Source organism: Lactuca saligna, chromosome 2 (genome assembly GCF_052625555.1).
Source record: "Lactuca saligna cultivar CGN05327 chromosome 2, ASM5262555v1, whole genome shotgun sequence".
Lineage (NCBI taxonomy): Eukaryota > Viridiplantae > Streptophyta > Magnoliopsida > Asterales > Asteraceae > Lactuca > Lactuca saligna.
In genome coordinates this window covers 129,165,222-129,188,898 of record NC_136418.1, presented here as the reverse complement: position 1 = coordinate 129,188,898, position 23,677 = coordinate 129,165,222, and the positions used below count along the sequence as shown (strand labels likewise).

The 23,677-nt window shown below is 39.1% G+C and overlaps 2 protein-coding genes and 2 long non-coding RNA genes across 7 annotated transcripts; 3 read left to right on the top strand and 1 right to left on the bottom strand.

Annotated features, from left to right (window-relative positions):
• The first annotated feature begins 2,771 nt into the window (after positions 1 to 2,771).
• Positions 2,772 to 4,113, top strand: LOC145031589 (uncharacterized). Its single transcript, XR_013676984.1, has 4 exons — positions 2,772 to 3,387; positions 3,495 to 3,556; positions 3,811 to 3,927; positions 3,998 to 4,113. It is a non-coding gene; the product is annotated as an uncharacterized LOC145031589 (long non-coding RNA).
• Positions 4,114 to 5,207: 1,094 nt separating this feature from the next.
• Positions 5,208 to 8,269, bottom strand: LOC145031588 (uncharacterized). Of its 4 annotated transcripts, none has more exons than XR_013676982.1 (9): positions 7,821 to 8,268; positions 7,472 to 7,722; positions 6,960 to 7,065; positions 6,769 to 6,844; positions 6,596 to 6,677; positions 6,481 to 6,533; positions 6,044 to 6,135; positions 5,842 to 5,933; positions 5,208 to 5,655 (listed from the first exon to the last, which is right to left on the bottom strand). It is a non-coding gene; the product is annotated as an uncharacterized LOC145031588 (long non-coding RNA). The 4 variants fall into 4 exon arrangements; XR_013676983.1 differs by having other exon boundaries at positions 6,639 to 6,677; XR_013676981.1 differs by having other exon boundaries at positions 6,481 to 6,677; positions 6,960 to 7,055; positions 7,821 to 8,269.
• Positions 8,270 to 8,630: 361 nt separating this feature from the next.
• LOC145029078 (uncharacterized) lies at positions 8,631 to 10,879 on the top strand. Its single transcript, XM_078977708.1, has 2 exons — positions 8,631 to 8,825; positions 9,631 to 10,879. The coding sequence occupies exon 2, from the start codon at positions 9,640 to 9,642 to the stop codon at positions 10,786 to 10,788; it is 1,149 nt and encodes a 382-aa protein (XP_078833834.1). The 5' UTR covers positions 8,631 to 8,825; positions 9,631 to 9,639; the 3' UTR covers positions 10,789 to 10,879.
• An 11,388-nt stretch (positions 10,880 to 22,267) lies between these two features.
• Positions 22,268 to 22,873, top strand: LOC145030078 (uncharacterized). Its single transcript, XM_078978506.1, has one exon. It carries the CDS (start codon positions 22,268 to 22,270, stop codon positions 22,871 to 22,873), a length of 606 nt encoding a protein of 201 aa, XP_078834632.1.
• The last annotated feature ends 804 nt before the right edge of the window (positions 22,874 to 23,677 follow it).

Sequence of the window (23,677 nt, the reverse complement as noted above, 5' to 3'; positions counted from 1 at the left end):
CGACAACACTTTCAACTGGTATTTCCCAATGCATAAGGGTTGGAATAGGATTGACCATCTCAGTTTGAAAACAATTTCGATACACTAGGGCAGTTAACTTTAAATTTACCATTTGTTGTATTTTTACAATTCAAGCCTTTGTAGTGATGCTATAGCATGCTCACAAGGTATACCGTAATTTTTCCATTTCCCGAAACTACTAATATCACGGTTTAATTGCACGGATATAGTGGTTAAATACTTACTCACTTCATATCTGTCACCAACAATATGCCTAACCCTACAACCATCGGAGTGGACAAATATTTTTTGAAGCACATTAAGTGCATAAGGGGTTAGAAGACCATGAAAATCCCCTGTGAAATGACTGAATCATAAAACAAAAGTTATGATGTCATAATGTATAATAACATATCATTTGACCATTTGAATGATGTCGTAATGTATAATTACCTCCGAATGCAGCACGTTTGAACATACACTCCTTGCATCGAGTCATGGACCATTTGAATGATTGTTGTTATTGGTAACTCATGTCTGTTTGTTCTTACCCAATTCACAACATCGGGAATATCAATGAATTTAACATTGAAACGTACTTTAGGGAAAAAAGCTTGTACCCATTTTGCAATGGGAATATTGTGAAGCTATTCATTATCATTCCCATTCACCTCATTTTGTAAGTTGTTCAAACATGCATAAAAATCAGACATATTATACGCTTTACAAGTTTTCCGGAACAATTGCTCTACAACTGTATTGTTTCCTGTGGAAGCGTGTATTTTCTCAGCTATATTTTTACAACAATAGCCATGATATGAATCAGGGTAAACTCTCTGAACTGCAAAGTCTATGGAATCAGACAAATGGCTTATGAAACCAACTTTCGTATTGTCACCTAAACATTCTTTAAGCCTCCTCATGAACCATAACTATGACTCGTCACAGTTTATCGTTCCCAAAGCAAACGCTATAAGAAGGGGTTCATGGTTTCCATCTAAAGCAACCATAATGGACATGGATGTTACGTATGTACCAATTAGAGGTACGTGACCAACGAATATGATTGGTGTCATAGACGTGAGAAACATACGAATTTGCAAGTAAAGATAAGAATATTAGCCATATAACAACTTCAAATAACAAAAAATTTACTATAAAGGATTACATACCATGCATCCCAATGCCACAAAATAAAGTTGGAAAAGATTACACTGATATTTCTTAATGCACGTGAACGTGTTAGGATTGGTTCTTTGCAGATTATGAAAAAACAAATCGGTAGGTTGGAGAAATTTTTTTTGAATACCTCATTGACTGAACTCATTTTCACAACTTTGCGTTTTTATTGTTAGTCGTACATCTTATTAGTAATGTTTTTTTTGTGTAATGTTTTTATGTTATTTGTAATTTTTATTTTGTTTGAATGTGTCGTAATATTTGTTGGTGAATTATGTTTCAAAAAATAAAGGATAAATAACACAAAAACCGCAAAAAAAAAACTCAACAATATTAAAAATAAATAAAGCAATACAAGCACAATACAAAACACAGTACTAATTAAAAATACGGGAGATTTTCGAAGGGGCTTCATAGTCGAAACTCTCTCCATTGCTAATGAATTTGTATTATTCTTTAGCCGCCTTCAAGATGTCTTCCTCAATATCATTCATACGTGCGTCTTCAATCTTCTTATAAAGATCGTTGAATAACACAACTTCTGTTTTCATTTCATATCATTTTGCTGTTATATCAAGCATGATGTGATGGTCTTCTACGTGTTGAAGGTGTTGGTTAAAAGGAGCCAAAACATTCTATCATCCAAACTGTTGTTCTCGTAGACATTAATATATGAACAAGTTAGAAGCAAATACTCCTCAACGGTCCATGGTTTTGAACCCATTGTAAAAGTTACAAAGTAGATGACGTGACATAGATTAGATGAAATGATACACATTTTTGAGTCTTTTTATAGTGAAATGACAGTTCGCAGAAGTGACTCGACACTCCATGAAACATATATAATAACAAAAATAAATAAAACACATATTTATATTAAACAAAATTACTAAAAGCAAGTATTTCATATTAATATATACAAAGTTCCTAAAATCAAGTTATATAGTATCCCAAATAATTTTTGTTATCCTATTTATATAGAGAAATCCCACATCTCTACATGGCTTATCAATCTTCACCGGTACCCCCGAAACAATCATTTCCATAAACATCAATACAAATACTCCACAATCCCCTCTATCAAGAATATATTTCTGTTGTGGCACTTCTACAATATCAATAAACTCCACAATTGCGTTGTCTTTGTGTACATTAGGGAAATCATTCCAGTACTCAATGACAACTAGCTCTGAGATAATACTATCCCAAAACTTGTGAATTCTCCACCAGTCAAGTACTTTGAGAAGAAATTTATAGATCGTGTTGTATCATAAATGTGTACTTTCCAGGTATCTAAATGTAGCATTGTCAAAAACTAATGGAAACTAATAGGGAATAGAACCTACAAACAAAAAAAATTAAATAGTCGTAAATTCAGTAATATTATATCTTTATTACTTATTATGCAAATTTGGTCAAATGCTGAATTTTAAGAGGTACAAGCCCTTATTGCTTCGTGTACAATGATTTTATGCTTTGAAATCTAATCCGGTCAATTTGAGTATATAAGGATAAGTAAGAACTCAGTAACATTAAGCACATCTTGAATTGGTCAAAGATGAACGGGTATTCCACATAATTTGCCAACTGAATCGGTCAAGTGAGAATGTTGGTCAAGTGAGAATGCTCGATTTTACAATCTATATCCACCATAAAAGAAACAGGAGGCTTGATTATGTTGTCAATGAAAGATCCATGTGGTTTTGTTCTTTTATTTTAGAAATCTGACATTTGTATGTTTGTTTGTTGTGCATATTCAAGAACGGACAATATGATTTTCATCCATGATCCATCTCTTCAGGTTTGATCTATCTCTCTCACCATAAGAAACCCTAATCAATTCGAACCCTATATGTCTGTTCCTCTTTAGTTCCTTCACATCATCGTCTCAAAGCTCTCCATTATGTGTTAACAAAACCACCACCACCACTCTCTTCCCTAACCAGTGACCTCCACCAACACTCACGTGCCGCCGCTGCTTTCCCTCTCCGCCAAGAACGCAGTTGCGATTGATTTTACTCTCCGCCAAGGCTTACTTCGGCATGGGGGAGGTGGTTTGAGTTATTTTTTCGATATGGGTTTTTATTTATCATCCTTTGCAGGAACAACTATTGTATTAGATTACTTAATGATTCAAAAGTTTTTTGAGATAAAACTTAGGAATGAAGCAGCAAAAAGATGCCTAAGATTCATTGACACCGCCACCAGGTGCTCTCTCTCTCTCTCTCTCTCTCTCTCTCTCTCTCTCTCTCTCTCTCTCTCTCTCATTGGATTTTGTTTGATTTCATGTTCAATTTCTTCTGTTTTGTTGCTAGCCCCTCTCTTGCATCGTCGATTTAGGTAAAGGACCTGACCCTGTTTCAATCTTCATCAATTGGTAGGTTTTTTTTGTCCTATTTTAGATTTCAATTTACGCTTCTTATAATTACTATCTACAAAATCCAAATTAAATCTTTGATTTTCTTTGTCTTCCTTTTGGTTTTGGTTTGATTCTTGAATACCGATTGATTTCTTTTCATTTTTCCGGAATAAATTTGGTTTATTGTACACTTTTCCCTCCTCCCCTTTTCACCATTTCTAGATTTAAACTCCCCTATATCACCTCCACCCTATTTGTTCTCTACCCAACAGCCGCCGGCCACAACAATTGTGCCACCATGTCTTCCATACTACATGTAGCTGCCGCCAATTGCCTCCACTAGGATCTAAAAAGAATTTATGGATGATCACCATTCACTATGTAACATTGTAAGTTCTTCACATTAATTCATGTTTTTTTGTTTAATTTTATTTTGGTATCAAAATAGATCCAAAACAGGTGAAACCTAAGGATTTAAGCGTCGTCGCCGCCGGATTTCAAGTCGTCGCTGGAAATAAATCGGATATGAAGTCGTAGCAGAGATACGTTCAAAATCAAGAGGAAGTTAGGGGACCAGTGGGGGATGAAAGAAGGGGGGGGGGGGACCGTTTTTGTCAAAGAGATGATCAAATTACGAAAGTACCCCTCTCCGTGGAGGAATCTTCGTTCCGCAGAGCTCCGCAGAGGTCCCTCTGTGGAATGCATGTCTAGGGCTGTCAAATCGGGCAGTCGTGTCGTGTTTTGTCTGACACGACACGACATGAAAAGGTTTTGTATAACACGAACACAACACGACACGATGTCGTGTTTTTTTTCATTAACACGAAAACGAACCAATTAAAACTCAACAACACAACACGACACGACAAATATAATATTATATAACTATTAGTGTATTCCGTTCACACTTAAAGATATATAACACGACAAAAACCACAAACACGAAAAACATGACAACCACATGCTTAATCGTGTCAATTTATGAACATGAACACGACACGGCATTGTGTTTTTTTTAATATTGACACGAAAACGACACAAACACGAATTTGAATTTTGATTTCGTCCTGATTTTATTTCGTTTCATGTATTTTTATCGTGTCGTGTCATTAATTGACACCCCTATGCATGTCTATGCGTAAAAAAGTCACTTTTCATGTCTAAAATTTGAAACTGCCCTCCAAAAATTGATTATACCCGGTATTTTCACAACATTTGAAGAATACCGCTGAATTTAGGCACACAACAGCACACATGCACACAGAAAAAGTCAAAAATTTAAAATTAGAAAAAAGGGTTAAATTCATAGAATACAAGTAATGAAGGACGAAAACTATAAATTTTGAAAACTGTTGTATATAAACTTTATTGTTCCGTAAAGTTTGATGCTTTTTAATATGTATATGTATTAATATAAACTAGAAAGGTATCCCGTGCGTTGCGTGGGGCGGAAAGTGTTTGTTTTGTGTGGATGTTCATGTGTTTCATACATTACTATTATCTGAAGTACACTGCCTAAATGGTATCCATAGTAAAGTACATTGCTAATCTATGTAATTTGACATGAATCGGATGAAACAAACCTGTCGTTAGTGGGTAGCAAAATAACATCAATAGTTCAATACCACCATCAACTTTCTTAGCATACCACAAAGCCCAAAATAAGAAATGCAACGGTAAATCATGGTAGTATTAAAGACATATACATCAATATTGATATTAGAACAACTAAAACTCAGGAAAAAAGGAAAAAGTAAAAAACCAAAAACACAATCCAACCATAGCTTTTACAAATTCACGTCAACAACTTGAGACTTTTCTTTTGGGAACTTAACAACAAAAGTGTAAAAAGCTTAGTGTGAGTTTTTTTTTTATGTAGCCAAACACCTAATGTTCATCTCTGTAGTTTTTTCCATCATATAATAAGAAAACAAAACTGGTCAAATGGAGATCGCACTTACATGATTCGTCCATTACAGCATGGACAAAATTGGTGGGCAAGTAAAAAACCAAAAACACGATCCAACCATGGCTTTTACAAATTCACGTCTAACAACTTGAGACTTTTCTTTTGGGCTACCTTTCTTTTCACCATAGGTTCCTCTACGAATAATTATCTGTCATTCAAATATTTTGTTAATATTTCATCGTTATAGTCATCATCCATATCCATTGATACTAACAACAATTATCCTTAAAATAATTTACTTTCTTCATGTGATCATAATCCTTTTTCACTTACCTCCATAAAGACACAAAAGAGAAAAAAAAAATTAAAAATAATTTTCCAACCATCAAATCACCTTCAACAACCTCTTAAATTTGGATGAAACCTTTAAACCATCAAACCAATTCCTTCTTACCATGCACACCCTTTAATTTTGCTTTTAGTTCCCTGTAAAATTTAACCACAAAAAAAAAAAAATTAACTTTCATAGATTAAATTATAAATAAAATTATCGTTCCAAAAGTTATATAAAAGGGTAAAAATGGAAATGAAAATACCAAGAACCGAAAAGCAACTTATGAACCCAGCTGAGATTTACACAACTCTTCAGTTGCCTAAACGGGTGACATGTAGCAGACCCCCGTTCACACTGTGATGCGCAAACCGTTAAATTTTTTTTAGTGTTTTAGAAGGAAAATAAATAAATAAATAAAAATTTTCAGCGATATAAGTTTAACAATAATAGAACAACAATTCAACGTATTTCTCAAGTAATTCTTCAATAACAGAAGAAAGTAAACTGCATATCATAGTATATTATAAACCATGAAGATTTATGAGTGTGAACAAAAACTTTTTTTCTAACTTGAATGTAGCACTGAAAACAATTTTTTTTTATGTTAAGCCTTTATTAATAGATAGCTCTATAAAATTTATTTTTATGAACAAAAGAATACGAAAAGAGAGATAGAGTTCATTTGTAAATCGAACATACATGGCTATCACTTGCACCTGGCAGCTACAACACATTTTAATTCTGCATTACCCCTGAAAAGAAGTGCTATTTGGTCCTTTAACACGAAACTTTTTGTAACATAAACAAACCATACCAAAACTAATTAAGATATTTGCAAACAAAAATTAGAGAATTGCCCTCGTTGTCTATTAAAAAGAATTCCCCATATACATAACCTGCCAACACAAAATTAAGATAGAAATATCACTTCACAATTGAGATGAATAGGTTGGACTATAGACTAATATGGATTTTTTTTTGTCCTACCATGAAAAAGTAGCATGCATATTTAGGAGCAACAACCTGCTTTTTCTTTATAGTTCTTATTCACATCTCGAACTACCTATAAATATAGATACTTTAAATGTTTAGCTCTATATATAAAATCATATAAATGGTGGGTTTTTTTAATTTTTAAAAATTGCTAAAAAAAATTAATAAAAAATTGATGCCGTTACCAGAAGCTATTAATGGAAATGTGTAAAACGTGAAGATCACCAGTATTTTAGGTGCCACCAGATTCCCCGACCCAAGAGGATGCAAACACTCATTACCTACAATGGACTTCACATCCAAAAAATTATAAAAGAAAATAAAAATAACAAATCCTTTGCAGATATGAAATCTGAAAAGTAATCATAAGTGCCCTAATTTCAAGACCGTTTTCAGACTTAAAAAAATATCATACATCAGGTTTTGGTTAAACAAACGAAGAACAAAGAAAAAAAAGCCATATTTTATTACCTGTGTTGCAGGAATATTTCTTCCGGTTTGGAGAGTTGGAATTAAAAAAAATATATATAGGTAGTATGTTGTAAGTTTCAAACACGAACCAAAAACTTTAAGAAGTGTATCTTTTTCTTATCCCTTTTTATTAAAAAAGGAACAAAGAGAACATGTTTCACCCATTTGAAAAATGAGAAAAGAGTTAATCTAAGCCAGTGAAAAATTGGTATGGAATAGGAGATACCGGTGCAATTGAAGAGTTGGTGGACACGAAAATATTTGATTCCAAAGTTCCAGTGCAACTGAGTCAACGATCAATCAAAAATGTTTAACCAAAACACACATACGCAATGGCCAAAAGGGTATTTTTGTTATAGTTGTTGATTTTTCTACTGAAAGAGGAGAGGAAGTTGCATCACTTTGACTGCAAACTTGATGATTCCCAAATCTCCACCGGTAGAGACTTCAGTTGTTGTCGGTCACGGTGTCAAAGTTCTTTAAACATAGAGAAATAAAAACCAATAAAAAAAAAGGAAGCAAGATGTCAGTGTTCCCTGACGGTATTTGAATCAGTTAATCAGGCTACTTGATACCTGGAAGCAGCAGATGAGAGAGGCCTGAAGGGACCTGGAAGCCGATGGCGAGCATGTGTTGTTGAAGAGAAGGAATCAACAGAAGCTGAAGAGGGAATCTCCATGGCGATCAGTGGAGAAGCATCTTTCTCAACAACGATTTCCTCTCTGATCTGAAATATAAACCCCTTCAAGTAGAGGGATTGGTGGCGATGGAAGCGGTCGCTTTTAGGCGGCGGAGAAAATTAGAGGGGTAGAGATGGCGATCTGGTGGAGCGGTGGTGATGGCGGCTTCGATTAATGTCGATGGTGCAGAAGAGAACAGGGGAAATGCGAAGAAAATGGAAGATTCGCTGAGAGAAAAAATTGGTCTCTCATTTGACGTAGACAGAGGAGAGATAACGATGGAGCAGTGGGAAGGATGGAGAAGAAACTGGAGAAATACTGGCGGTTGACACGTCCGTTCGATAAAATCAAGAGAAAACAACCTTCACGTTGACAATGTTGGGAAAAATTTACATAACACCCCCCTGCAAATCAAATACACCGGGCACATAAGGCGTAAGAACAATGCAGGGACTAAACTTGGATAAATTTCAACTGTTGAAATTTATTGCAAGTTTAATATATATATATATATATATATATATATATATATATATATATATATATATATATATATATATTAATTAATTCTGTGATCAATTAAATTAAAAAATATAAAAATAAAAGTACAATTAATGATTAATGATATATATGGAAATATGACGTCACTTTGACGAAGGGTTCGAGCGTCTTCCCCTCTTTTTAGTTTAAAACCCCAGTTCTTACAACAATTTAAAAGATACTCCGTATTATCCAATCAACCCCTGTTCTCTCCCATGGTGCCACATTGCGAACAGTCAAAAATCAAATCGAAAGAACCCTCTGTTTGCTTCGCGCTCGATTGAATCGTAGAAAAAATCTCATTTTCTACTGATATCTCCCAGAAATCAACTCTATTTGGAATTGAAGTGCTGCCTACAGGTAATGTGCGTGTGATTTCTATTGTTCTTGATAGAATTCATGATATTGTTCTTACGTTCTAGTATTTCTGTCATCTCTTTGCGTGTATTTCTATTGTTCTTGATAGAATTCATGATATTGTTCTTACGTTCTAGTATTTCTGTCATCTCTTGTCTCAATATTCTTGATGGGTGTATTTCTTAGTTCTTGGCATTTTTAAGAATTCTTAATCACATTTTTACTTGCGGCTGATTTCATACGCGTTTGTTTCTTGATTCAATCGAAAATTTTGGGTCTTGTGTCTGGTTAATCAAATCGAAAATGTTGGGTCTTGTGTCTAGTTAATCAAATCGAAAGTTTTGGGTCTTGTATCTAGTTGTGTTTACTGTTACTTTTCTTGATCAAAATCGTAGTTGTATTGATCAAATCATAGTTGTATTCTTTGTTAGTTTTAGAGAGCCTCAATCTCACGAATATGAAATGAAAAATAAACTTGCTGAACAGAAAGTAAAACAACTTGTAGGTATGAAGAAAATATTAAAGAAAAGTAAGAAAGTTGCGGAAAAAACTTAGTGTATTCATACCTGGGAATAGGCAAAAATAATAATAAACTACTCCCCTAAGCTAAAGACCCATTAAAGGGTTAGAACAATTCCCAACGTGCCTATATAAATTATCCAACTACACATGAATTATCCAATTAAAAATTGCTACTAATTCTAGTCATGCATGCATATCACGTGAATATGTGGTTAGTGAACCGATTAACACAACATTCTTCTCTCATGTTTAGAAGAAAACGTAATAATGTACTATTTTGAAATAGGAGTACTTGATGGAGTCGGCTTTGACAGAGTCCAGGAAAGAGTCTGAATATGAAGAGACGAAAACAAAGGGAAAGGTCGGGGGGTTTGACTTGCTTCCAGATGACTTACTGTTAGATATCCTTAAAAGACTTCCTGATAATGTCCTTCGCTATCATTCTAAGAAAGTCTGCACACAATGGTTTGATATAATTACCAACAACATATTGCTAGATCATGCTTCTTTCATCATCCAAAGGCCAATAGGATGTTATCCATCACGCCATGTTGAAATAAGGGTAGAAGGAGAAGGTATAGAAGTGAAAGAGCATAGTCTTGACATGCACTCCATAGGCCCTATAAAGTCTTGGTGTGATGAGTTTATTCTGATAGTTGGTCCCTATGGAGAAAAATCTATCATCGCTTTCAATATAGTCAACAAGGTAGGATCCATACTTCCACCGTGTCATGCACCTTGTAGAGGGCACTCTGAAAACAAATGTGCAGTGGTACTAACCTTTGATGCAATCAAGGGAATATACAAAGTCTTGCACGTGTATATGGGCCCACCAATACAATGCCATGTACTTGTCTTGGGCAAAGATGTTGTCTCTGGCCTTTCTTCCTCATATTGGAAAAGGATGGAGCTCCCTCCTAAAATGGAGATTTGGCAGGACTATAAGGGAGAGCCGGTTTGTGTCCAAGCAAGGTACTTACATTGGGAACTTTCTTCTGACTACATGGTGTCCATGGACACGGTGAAAGAGAAAACAGTGTTAATGAGTGTACCTCAATCCCATCATGGCACAGCTGGCAACCATTATACACTTTTTGAGATGGGGGGTTTCCTTTGCCTTATAACTCGAGTTTCATGGGCAAAAGCTGCAAAAACTGACATTTGGAGGCTGACAGACTTTGACAAGATGATATGGCAAAAGTTTCAATCGATTACAATTCCAAGGTGGTACCTTGATAAAGGATACACAGCTGCTAGTCTATACCCTATCTGTGGGGTTGTAGGAAACAGATTTGTCATCTTCAAGTCTTCTAGGTATAATAATGACTTATATAGTTTTGATTTGAACAAGGGTACGATGGAAAAGCTAAACATCGTCCTTCAACCTCATGATGGTTTAGTGCTTCATGCTGGGATCAAACCTCAGCAAAAGATTCAGAATTGAAAGTTGTTGTATGAAAGATGATGCATATTATTTCTCTTGTTTGATGCAAAGTAACTCTTGCTCTTATCCATTAATGATGGGATTTGATGTACTGTATATCTCTTTACATTGTAATTAATGATTCTTTAGAAGCAGCATATGAATAAGGTTTTGACAAGCATGACAAACTAAGTCTTGAAACATGAAATCCAACACACTACACACACACGATAAACTTTTTCTTGAGAAGAGTGCGGTTAGGACTCTACAAGAAAAGTCCTTATTAGTGACTAATTTTTAGTTACGATTTAAAATTTGGTCACTAAAAGCATCTTTTAGTCACTAGAAATTAAGTGGTCACTGAATTTTGGTATTCTTACAAATTTAATGACGAATTATATGTGGTGGTCATTAACTCAGTCACTATAATGCAAAAAAATTAAACTGCTTCTATTCTATATCATAACAACTATTTAGTGACTAAAAATAATGGTCGCTATGTTAATTATATAGTGGCTAAGACTAATGGTCAATATGTTAGAAGTTTAGTGACGAAAAAAATGGTCACTGTATTGAAGGTTTAGTGACCAAAAATAATGGTCACTGATTACTTTTGTTCAATACCACGTACCTATTCTTTAAGTACTCTTTAAATGAGGAAAAACAATTAGTGACCACTCAATAGTGGTCACTGATGAATTACAAGAAAATAACATTTAGTGACCATAAAGCAATGGTCACTGATTATATATATTATAGTTTTCAATTAATAAAAACTAAAATATTTTTAATTAATATATTTTATTTTTGAAAATAACTACAACTTTTTTTATACATAATTTTGTTAAGACTCATTACGTTATTGACTGGTATTTATCAAACATGTTTATTATAAAAATATTTGAACAAAGTTGAAAAAATAGAAAGAGAAACACATTAGAAAAAATCATAGTAGTATTTATTTCTTGACTAAATAAGAAGACTTGATTAATTTTGACTGACTAATTTTGACCAAATTAATTATACATATAATTTTTTGTAAACACGATTAATTGGTTTAGTAAGGAGATAAACAAGGTTGACTAATTTTGACTACAGTACTATGCCCAAAATCGACTCAATACGCTCTCTTTTGCCCTAAATCGATACACCAAAATTGACAGCATCCTGCCGACCCATCGTCGCCGGTCAATCGCCGCCGGTCCATCGCCGCTCCACACCCTCCCATTGGCGCAACTCTATTCTCCACTTGAAGTCAAACAGGTACTCCATACTCGCATGATTAGATTAGTCAATCGATTGAGTGACTCAACTTCGTTTTCTAGGTCGGCGGTCCATCGTCGTCGGTCCATCGTCCTCCACACCCTCCCATTGACGCACATCTGTTCTCCACTCGAAGTCAAACAGGTACTCCATACTCGCATGATTAGATAAGTCAATCGATCGAGTGACTATCAACTTCTTTTTCTAGGTTTAGCTGAGTTTTAAAATCACATTTAATCAAGTTGAATCACCTTCTCATATATACAACTGTATGCCATGATTTGTGCTATTTGACTAACCTTCCCTTCCCATGAATTTGTTATGATATCCTAATCCGCTTTTCACATATAAACTTTAATTTACTTAATTTTTCACACTAGAGAGTAAAGACGCATTGTATAGAAACCTTGGATTTCTTTTGCCTTATTGACGTCTAACCTAAAAAGTAAAAACCAACGAATTTCTAGTTGTTGGAAATTCTAAAACCTACATTGCAGATTGGAAAATCATCTCCACAAGTTCCTGCACAAATAATAAGAAAAGGGCAATCCCAATTATTAAAAACAGTCAACAAATCATAATGATTTTAAACTATTAAATGGTTTGTTTGATTGGATGGAAAGGAATGGAATGAACCATTCCATTCCTTTTTCTGATTCCATCATACAAAATAGTCAACAAATCACTTGCCATCTTTTAGTTTTTAGGGCTTGCTGAACTATTTCTTGATAAAAGTGGTAAATATATTCAATGGGATTATGCAACTTATATGAGTAATTTAGGCAGTGCTTTGTTTACTAGCATGAGAAAGGTTTTAGGCATATCCGTGTGCAAGGAGACTCAAAACTTGTTTGTATGCAGGTATATTTTTTTTTCCTTTTTTATTTTTGTTTCCAGTAAAAGTTACACCACTGCAAATTGATATGATAGATTAGAAATGGATAGAATTGTAATATATGCCATGCTAAAAACTTCAAAAATAAAATAGTAAATGGAACATGACATTCCTTTTGTGGCTAATGATTAAAGATGTTGCCTTTAAGATCAAAATCCACATTTCCTTCACATGACACTTTATGGAGGCCTTTTTGTAACTCTTTATTGTGTTTGTATTTGAAATAGAAACCTTAGATTCTACTTTTTTCTAAATATCGACTCTACAATATCTACTTCCTACCAAGATAATGACTTCACATTTGAAGGAAAATCACATATTCTTAAACATTCAAGTATTGAGTATAAACATTTCATTTATATTAATATTAATTTAATAAGCTACTTATAAGGAAGTAATTAGAAAGTAAGTATAAAATAGGAGGTGAATAAACATAAACATAAGTTTTGGTGTTGAAACATTTTAAAGGTTTATAGTGGTGTTTATGTTGTTAATGTGGTAAGTGTTATGAAAAAAAAAACAGGTGAATGGTTTGTGGAAAACGAAAACCCAGAACATGACAAGCTTATGCAAAGTAGCAAAGGAGTTGAAAGATAAGTTTGCATCTTTCCAGATCTGTCATGTTGAAAGGGTATGTATGCATTCAGACATATTATTCCTTCAGATCAGAAGTTATTATTGAATCCTAACAAGTTTATCGTATATATGAAATGAAAGGAGTTCAACATTGAAGCTGATCGATGCTCAAGCGAACCTGGGAGTACATCTCCAGGTAAGAACATCATTTCATGTTTTATTTTTATTAAGAGAGAGAGAGGGTTTATAATTGTTGTATCTGGTGTCTGTCTACAGCTGGAGAGGTTCAGGAGGAGGTTGACAGGAGATAGTTGAAAGGAAGGTGTGTTTTTGTTGTACTTATAGCTTAGAAGGAATGGATATTTATTCTACTCTTTTATATGTAAGTCTCATTGGTATTATAACACTATAACTAAACCTCTAGAGGGCAAAATGGTAATTTTACATAAGCTTTGGTCTCGTATGTTGTAGCACCTAAAGGAGGATATGAGGTTGAGTTATTTGGCACAAGAGCTAATATCAACGGATCGATTAGCCCTAAATCACGGTAACCATTTTTAAATATATAAGTGGTTGACTTATGTCTTCTATAAGGACATATTTTTTATATTTTATTTATTTTTTAAATATAAATGTGACAGGTGTGCAATGGGAAATTGCTTTAGTATGCAAAAAGACCACGAAACTGCTCTCAAGAACTTTCAACGTGCAGTACAACTGAATTCAAGAATTGCATATACGTACCAGAAGGTTCACTGAGAGAGCGATGTTTTGCCCGGAGTTTGCTTCGGAGCAGGCTCAGATGTCCTGATATCTGAGTGTGCTCAAGAGGGACATCAGGCAGTTTGTGTCCACGCAGAGGTGTGATACCTTATTAGAGCTGCAGGAGGCCGCCAGGCGGCCGAAGTTAGAGATGGAGTTGGAGTTACGGGAAGTAGAGGTAGGCCCCGGTGCAGTCACAGCTGGCGCCGAAACGGTCCAAAACCGTTGACTATAGGGTTGGAGGTCAGAGCAGCCACACTAGTGAGAAGTGTGGGAAGGGTCATGCCGGAGTTTTCCGATCCGGTGGTACGTATCGCAAGTGTGGGGGAGAGGGGCATTATGCGAGGGATTGCCGTCAGTCGGCCTCGGTGTAGGATATGAGGATTTGTTATCATTTCCATCAGGTTGGACACTTGAGGATCTTAGTAGTTAGGGGTTGTAGTCGGTTAGCATCCAAGAGGATAGGTGATCGAAAAATTGGATATACGATCTCGTTGCTAGGAATAGCAACTGCGTTGCGAGAAGTGTTCAGTTGAGATTCGAACTTCCTTGGAGTTTGGGATGTGTGATGTCGGGAGAGTGACCTATGGAGGTTGCTCACTCTGGAGGGATTTAGTTCCGGGGGAAGAGGGGGAACTTTATCAAGTAAGGTCGATCGAGTCATGCCGGTTTGTCAGCGGAAGTTATTAGTTGGTACAGTAAGTGGGGAGAATTAGAAATTCTTCAGTAAAACAGCAAGTATCCAGGGTGGTTAGCTGCTTAGATTTATCAGTGTTGTTATCCGAGAGTGTGGCATGATTGGAGCAAGTGGTAGACAAGTGGGGCAGGCAACAGACCATGGTTTCAGGTAATGTAGTTGGTTGATGTGAGGCATGGGTTTAAGCCATGGAAAGGATTCCGAGAACGGAACTGGAGTTCGGAACCCCAAGAGGGCTAGAACAGACTGCATGGGAGAGATTCCCGGGAAGGATGGTTCAGGGTAACGTATGATAGTTTTGAGCAGTCCGGATAGACTGAAGGCCGGAAGGCGTACCGGTCAGGCCGAAGGCTCGGGGAACGGTCCAGACAGGTTGAAGGCCCAGGAGGGCAGTCTAGACATGCTGAAGGTTCTGAGAGTGGTCTAGCTAGGCTGAAGGCCTGGTAAGGCGGTCCAGTCATGTTGAAGACTCTGTATGTGTTAGTAGATATGTATGCGGAGAATGAGTGACTGTGTCGCCATGCAATAGTAATCGATATGGTCTAGCCCCAAGTATTGATCATGATGATGGAGTTGGCTGGAGGCCGTGCGTGGGCCTAGTTAGTTATATGATCGGATTCGGAGTATATGGGAGTTCGAGGATAACAGTTGCTCTACATGGATAGTGTAGAGTGGAGTTTAGCTCAGTGGCACTTATAGGTGCGGTAAGGGTTGTTGAGTAGACTTCTTGGAAAGGAAAGGTATGTAGCTCCGGAAGGAGTATGGGTCCTATGAGAGGAAGGCAGCAGAGTAAAAGGATGATCGAAAGTGCTTCGGTTATTGGTGGTAAGCAATGGGATTGTACCAGATATATGGAAGCACATAAGGGTTGGATGCCCGTTGACGTTGCGGCAATATTGGATGATGCGCATGCATGTATTCAGTCTCCTTGGAAGAGGAGGAAGATAGTGGTTCCAGATTGGAGAGTGGGATAGAGGAAGGTGAGACAACATGTTAACAGACTCGGGAGTAGTCTGGACCGGTGCTGAGGACTGTATAAGGATATTACAATCGGGGGTCAAGGACCTAAAGATTGTGATAGGGAGGTGTGAGTGGGTTGCACTCTGTTGTGTCGAACCGAAGGGTTCGAGGGAGATGCAAGGACAAGGACCTTAGTTATTAGTATGGTTGTAGGCTTGAGTTATGTATGTGAAAGTATTTTAATCTGGGGTATTCCATCATGAAGATGACTAGACCCTATGATTGATTCGACCTGGTGTGTTTGGTATTTCAACCCAAGGCTGATTGGGCCAGGTACGAGCGGTTATGAGATATGTTTGGTTGATGGGTTATGGGAGCTGAGGGATGCAGTATCCTATCAGCGCGTAAGGGATAGAACCAGAGGGCGGAACAGGATTCGTTCCAGGTTGCATGTTATCAGGGTTATCACCAATTTTGGGCAAAGGAAGATGGATTAGTGTCTTCGCAGAGCTCAGTGGTTGTTTGTGGTATCTAGCGTTCGCAGGGCGCGAAGGTGTGTTCCTGATAAGAAGGGTTAGTATTATCGGGTGATTCGTGGTGCTATTGAGTTGAAAGGCCGATGATCGGCTTGGATTAGTGGCAAGGATTCCATGTGAGAATAAGCCATTTTAAAGGAGATGCAGAAGTAGGGTTAGTAAGAGCATGAGTTGATTGAGAAGTCGGAGACTGCAGTGCAAGGGGTTTGTTCTGAGGCGTATGCTGCAGTAGGCTTCGAGGACGAAGCCTAATTTAAGTGGAGGAGAGTTGTAACACCCCAAATTCCAGAGGTACTATTGAAGGACTTAAAGTGTAAACTAAGGAAAGGGACTCGATGAGTAGGCATGCTTACTCGCCGAGTCGGAGTGGGAATCTGTCGTGGGTTAAGTGGCCAACTCGCCGAGTCGATGACTTGGACTCGACGAGTTGGTGCTGTAGAGAGAAAACCCTAATCCCGGGGGTTGTGCCCTATATAAAGCACATTATAACCCACCCTCAGCCTCTTTGCTACCCTTTTGAGATCCAGAAACCCTAATTTTCGTGTGAGACCCCATTGTTGAGGAGATTGGATATTGGAAGAGGAATTTGGTGGAAGGAGCTTGAGAAATTAGAGGCTAGCATCAAGGGGCTTGAGTAGATCTGGAATCTACATCAGTTTAGGCATATCTCAGAGGTAAGGAGCCATTATCTTAAGCTATTTCCTTTTTGGTTCATCCTTGGTGGTTGATTTGGAGTTCCTTAGCTTGATTGTGAGCTATTTCGAGTTAGAGGCTTAGATCTGAGGTTACTACTTCATATCTAGACTTGTGATCGCCTAGAATGTCATAAAGCTCCTGTCTAAGAGTTGTTGGTGAAGCCCCCTAGTCCTTAACCCTAGCCCTAGAGTGTTTTGGGCTTATATCTCCTTGGTTTCATGTAAAGTTTGCAACTTTATGTGAGGGTTAGGATGTAGAAGAGTGGATCTATGGATTTGAGCCCCTGCATGGCTCGAAAGTCCACTGTATAGATTGAGAACTGGAGAGACTCGGCGAGTCACATGGGTGTACTTGACGAGTTGTAAGAACATGTGCATGGACTCGACGAGTTGGAAGAACAACTTGGCGAGTCTGTTGAAGTTTGCCTTCGATTCTGCGAGTCTGTTCATGGACTCGGCAAGTCTGGTTGCAGAACACCAACCTCTTCTGGTTAAGACGCAGATCAATGAGTCGAGGGGTGACTCAGTGAGTTGGACAGGATGGGACTCGGAGATCGTTGGACTCGATGAGTCTTGGGGTGACTCGGCTAGTTGAGTCGTGTACTAAGAGTTTTCAGAGCATGAGGACTCGACGAGTCAACGCGTTGACTCGGCGAGTAGGGTCAATCAGGAAGTTGACTTTGGCCTGGACTTTGACTTTGACCTTCAAGGGTGTTATGGTAATTGGTTATTTATGTCAATGGTCCATTGATGGCAATAGGTATTGGAGTTTGGAGCAGTGCTTTGGGTGTGTGCTTCCATGGTTCGGTTCTTCATTTCAGGTGAGTTATCCTCACTATATCGACAGGGTCGACAGCACCAAGGCCGACCCTTTATCGGATGGAAATCCGGGTATTGTTGTTATGTTATTACTTTGCTAGATCTGTATCCTGGTATTTGGGATGGTGTTATGTTAGTGACCTGGTTAAGGTCGGTACCTGGTAATTAGGGTAATGTTACGTTAGTGACCTGGTTAAGGCTGGTACCCGGTATATAGTGTTAATGTTATGCTAGTGACCAGTTAGGTCGGAATCCTGGTTAGGATGTTGATATGCTATGTGATCTGTTAGACTGTTGTCTAGTTAAGGATTTGTTACGCGATTAATTGTTTATGTGCACATGGTTGTTTGACGGGGGTTGGGATGAGGCGGGTCCTGCTTTGTGCTGTAGGCCAACATACCAAGGGCAGACCGGATATTCCGAAGGCCCATTGAGCGATCTGGATAGGCTGAAGGCCCCAAGAGGGCGAACCAGACGTGCCGAGGCTCGGAGAGTGGACCAGGCTGACAGAAGGCCCGGTGTGGGCGGACCAGTCATATTGTAGACTAAGAGAGTGGACAAGGTGGATTGAAGGCCCGGTGCGGGCGGACCAATCACACTGTAGACTCGATGTACATAGCTAGACTCGGAGGGTGGACCAGGTTGACTGAAGGCCCGGTGCAGGCGGACCAGTCACACAGTAGACCCGATGTGCGTGTCTGTTCTATTTGTGATATGTTATGAGTATGTTTATGCGTGGTTGGTATTTTGGGGGTAACTCACTAAGCTTTCGGGCTTACAGTTCAATGTATTGTTTCAGGTACCTCAGGAGATCGTGGCAAGGCGAAGGCGTGATCGTACCGCTCCTCATGTTTTATGATTTATGTGATATGGTTCTGGGGGATACTCTGATGTTTAAACTATTTTGAAAACGCGATGTATGAACTTAATGGTTTTTGAATGAATTAAAATGTTTTAATTTGGCTCAAATTTTATGGGTGTTACAAGTTGGTATCAGAGCCTTGGTTTGAGTGAATTGGAGGAACATTCGTGTGAATCCAGTCTCAAATCAAGGAGGGATTTTCAAAATGGTTTTCAAAAGGTTTTTTTCCAAATAAGTAAAGGAGGACGCAGAGGGTACGATCAGCCAGAGCCAGTAAGTAGACCCCAAAATACCATACAAGTTATTTGATTATGTGATATGTTAGAACAGCATGCTAGTACTAGGTTAGGGATCTTCAGGAATTGCATGATAGAATTGCCTGATTACATGGTGCCTGCTAGCCTAGAGTTTCCTTTTTGTGAAATTGATATCATTACTGTAGTTGTCTTGTGTATGCATCACGGTTATAGATAATTAAGATCTTATAGCCTGAGAATGTTTGATTTGGCCTTATGTTATGTTCTTGTCTGATTGGGAGCTTAGGGTAGGATTGGATATTCGAAAGTCTATAGGGTCTAGCGTTATGTATGACTAGCATACATTAGTGCTGCAGGGTTGGTGGAAGTTTCATGGATAAGTGGGTTGTGTGAGGCCGGGAGGCCAGTTATGAGATATTTAGCATTCCTCTACGAGTGAGGATTGAGTGCTCACTATGTTATGTACATTGTTAGAGCATTGTGATGATACTTGAGACAAATATGGGTAGGTGTGGAAGGTAGTATGGGCCCGTACTACTGAAAGCACAGGACCCATACGCGTAGCAAGGAAGTCCCAACCCCTAGGGTTGGGTAAGGAGTTGGTCCCCAATTATATTATGCATTATTAGAGATCTTTCTGGTGTCTTACCAGAATGGTGGTTACGAGACGTCTTGAGACCGGATCCAGGTTAGGATCGGGAGTTGGCAGCTAGGATAGGCCAACATTGTTAGAGGACCGCGTCAGTAGGATCATCCGGGAGGAGGTGATTGAGATTGTTCGGGGAAAGTTGGCGGAGATGTTTAGGTCTATCAAGACCATTATGGTGGAGTATTTCGACGAGCGCTATGCAACTAGTGCAGAGATGATTGTCGTGGCAGCTATAGCAGCTGTAACAACGACAGAGGGAGGAGCCAGTTAGGCTTTCTAGTATCGGGACTTCGATGATACGAAGCCCCGAATTTCGATAGGGTTCGGGACCCAGTTATAGCCATGGGGTAACATATGAAGTGAAGGGATGTTGCTTTATATGTTCATGTTTTACTGACCAGAAGGTCAGCCACACTCTGAACCTGCTAAAGTCCGGGGCGAAGGATTGGTGGGGACTTGTTATTGGGACATATTCTGAGGAGCAGAAAGCTGCAGCTACTTGGGATCATTGAGGTGTTTTGTACTTGTTATAGTATGCGGGATTAAGCGGGAGATGTTCAGCACTCGTTATGTTCCACGGGTTGAGAGAGAGAGATTGGTTCAGGAGTTCCCGGAGCTGAAGCAGGATTCAGAGTCGGTGACGGAGATCACCAGGAGGTTCACTGAGAGAGCGATGTTTTGCCCAGAGTTTGCTTTGGAGTAGGCTCAGATGTCCTGATATCTGAGTGTGCTCAAGAGGGACATCAGACAGTTTGTGTCCACGCAGAGGTGTGATACCTTATTAGAGCTGCAGGAGGCATTTAGGCGGCCGGAGTTAGAGATGGAGTTGGAGTTACGGGAAGCAGAGGTAGGCCCCGGTGCAGTCGCAGCCGGCGCCGAAACGGTCTAAAACCGTTGACTCTAGGGTTGGAGGTCAGAGCAACCACACTTGTGAGAAGTGTGGGAAGGGTCATGCCGGAGTTTGCCGATCCGGTGGTACGTGTCGCAAGTGCGGGAGAGAGGGGTATTATGCGAGGGATTGCCGTCAGTCGGCCCCGGTGCAGGATATGAGGATTTGTTATCATTTCCATCAGGTTGGACACTTGAGGATCTTAGTAGCTAGGGGTTATAGTCGGTTAGCATCCAAGAGGATGGGTGATCGGAAAATTGGATATACGATCTCGTTGCTAGGAATAGCAACTGCGTTGCGAGAAGTGTTCAGTTGAGATTCGAACTTCGTTGGAGTTCAGGATGTGCGATGTCGGGCGAGTGACCTGTGGAGGTTGCTCACTCCGGAGGGATTTAGTTCCTGGGGAAGAGGGGGAACTTTATCAAGTAAGGTCGATCGAGTCATGCCGGTTTGTCAGCGGAAGTTAGTAGTTGGTACACTAAGTGGGGAGAATTGGAAATTCTTCAGTAAAACAGCAAGTATCCAGGGTGGTTAGTTGCTTAGATTTATCAGTGTTGTTAGCCGAGAGTGTGGCATTAGGGTAATGTTACGTTAGTGACTTGGTTAAGGTCGGTACCCGGTATATAGGGTTAATGTTATGCTAGTGACCAGTTAGGTCGGTATCCTGGGTAGGATGTTGATATGCTATGTGATCTGTTAGACTGTTGTCTGGTTAAGGGTTTGTTATGCGATAAATTGTTTATGTGCACATGGTTGTGTGACAGGGGGTTGGGTTGAGGCGGGTCCTGCTTTGTGCTGTAGGCCAACATACCCAGGGCAGACCGGATATTCCGAAGGCCCAGCGAGCGGTCCGGATAGGCTGAAGGCCCAAGAGGGCGGACCAGACGTGCTGAGGCTCGGAGAGTGGACCAGGCCAACTGAAGGCCCGATGTGGGCAGACCAGTCATACTGTAGACTCAAAGAGTGGACCAGGTGGACTGAAGGCCCGGTGCGGGCAAACCAATCACACTTTAGACTCGATGTACATGGTTAGACTCGGAGGGTGGACCAGGTGGACTGAAGGCCCGGTGCGGGCGGACCAGTCAAACAGTAGACCCGATGTGCGTGGCTGTTCTATTTGTGATATGTTATGAGTATGTTTATGCGTGGTTGGTATTTTGGGGGTAACTCACTAAGCTTTTGGGCTTACAGTTCAGTGTATTGTTTCAGGTACTTCAGGAGATCGTGGCAAGGCGAAGGCGTGATCGTACCGCTCCTCATGTTTTATGATTTATGTGATATGGTTCTGGGGGATACTCTGATGTTTAAACTATTTTGAAAACGAGATGTATGAACTTAATGGTTTTTGAATGAATTAAAATGTTTTAATTTGGCTCAAATTTTATGGGTGTTACAGGTGGCAACCATAAAAACCGGGGAGGCCGTCGGGGAGGTGGTACTTCCCAAGAACGAGGAGGAGGTTGTGGTTCATTCCAGAATCGTGATAAAAGCAAGATTTAATGCTATAACTGCCAAGAATACGATCACTATGCTGCCGAGTGCAAAAATCCACGACGAGAAAGAAATCAAGAGGCTAATCGAAATCAAGAAGCTAACCTAGCACAAGTAGATGACGATGATGAGCCGATAGTACTACTACAATGAAATCGTATGAAGAGGTATTCTTAAATGTGGAAAAAGTAACTCCAAAGTTGAGATCTGTTAGTGATGACTTCAATAGGTCCAACATGTGGCACTTGGACAATGGCGCAAGCAACCATATGATGGGCGAGAAAGAGAAGTTTCTTGAGCTTGACACTAGTGTCCGAGGACACGTAAAGTTTGGGGATGGTTCGAAGGTGTGTATAGAAGGTAAAGGTTCGATCTTGTTTCAATGCAAAAATGGTGAACAACGATTGCTACAAGCGGTGTACTACATCCCAAGCTTATGTAGCAATATCATAAGCTTGGGACAACTCGTAGAGGATGCAGATGAAGTGTTGATGCGTGGCTTTTTTCTGTGGATTCATCATAGGAACGGGAAATTACTTATGAAGGTAAAACGCTCTCAAAATTGCTTGTACAAAATTATCTTGAATGATTCTGGACTTGTATACTTGTTAGCAAATTTAGATAAGCCATCATGGCTATGGCATGCACGCCTTGGTCACGTGAATTTTCATGCTATAAAACTAATGAAAGATAAAGAAATGGTTCATGGGTTACCTAAAATAGATCACCCACTCAGCTGTGTGAGGGTTGTTTAGTTGGGAAGCAAACTCGAAACCCCTACCCAACACAAACCAACTATAAGGCTGGGAAAAGACTTGAATTTGTGCATGGTGACCTTTGTTGTCCAATATCACCGCCCACACCTTCTGGTAATCGGTATTTTCTTCTATTAGTCGATGACTACAGTCGTATTATGTGGGTCTTTATGATAAAAATAAAAGATGAAGCATTCAGTGCTAGCAATATTTTTCGCATACTCGTTGAAATTGAAACAGGGTGAAAAAATCAAGGTCTTTAGAACTGATCGCGGTGGGGAATTTCGCTCGAATCAATTCATGGCTTACTGTGACGAGATTGGTCTAAATCGTCACTTCACAGCAGCATACTCCCCACAACAAAACGATGTCGTGGAGAGAAGAAATCGTACTATGATTGAGATGGCGAGAAGTATTTTGAAGAGCATGTACCTGGAAATTTATGGGGAGAAGCAGTACGACATGCTGTCTATGTACTTAATTGGGTGTCCACGAAAGCGCTTAAAGATAGAACTCCAAATGAGGCATGGTCAGGAAGAAAACCCCACCTTGAACACTTAAGGGTGTTTGGATGTATTGCTCACACAAGGGTAGCAAGCGGTCACTTACAGAAACTCGATAATCGTAGCATGAAGTTGGTGCACTTAGGCTGTGAACCAGGGAGTAAAGCCTACCGATTACTTGACCCAGATACCGAAAAAGTGTATGTAAGCATAGATGTAAAATTTGAAGAAAATAAATGGTGGTCATGGAATGAAACAGAAAAGTATCAGACAAGTAGAGGAGCCACTTTTGTCCTTGAAG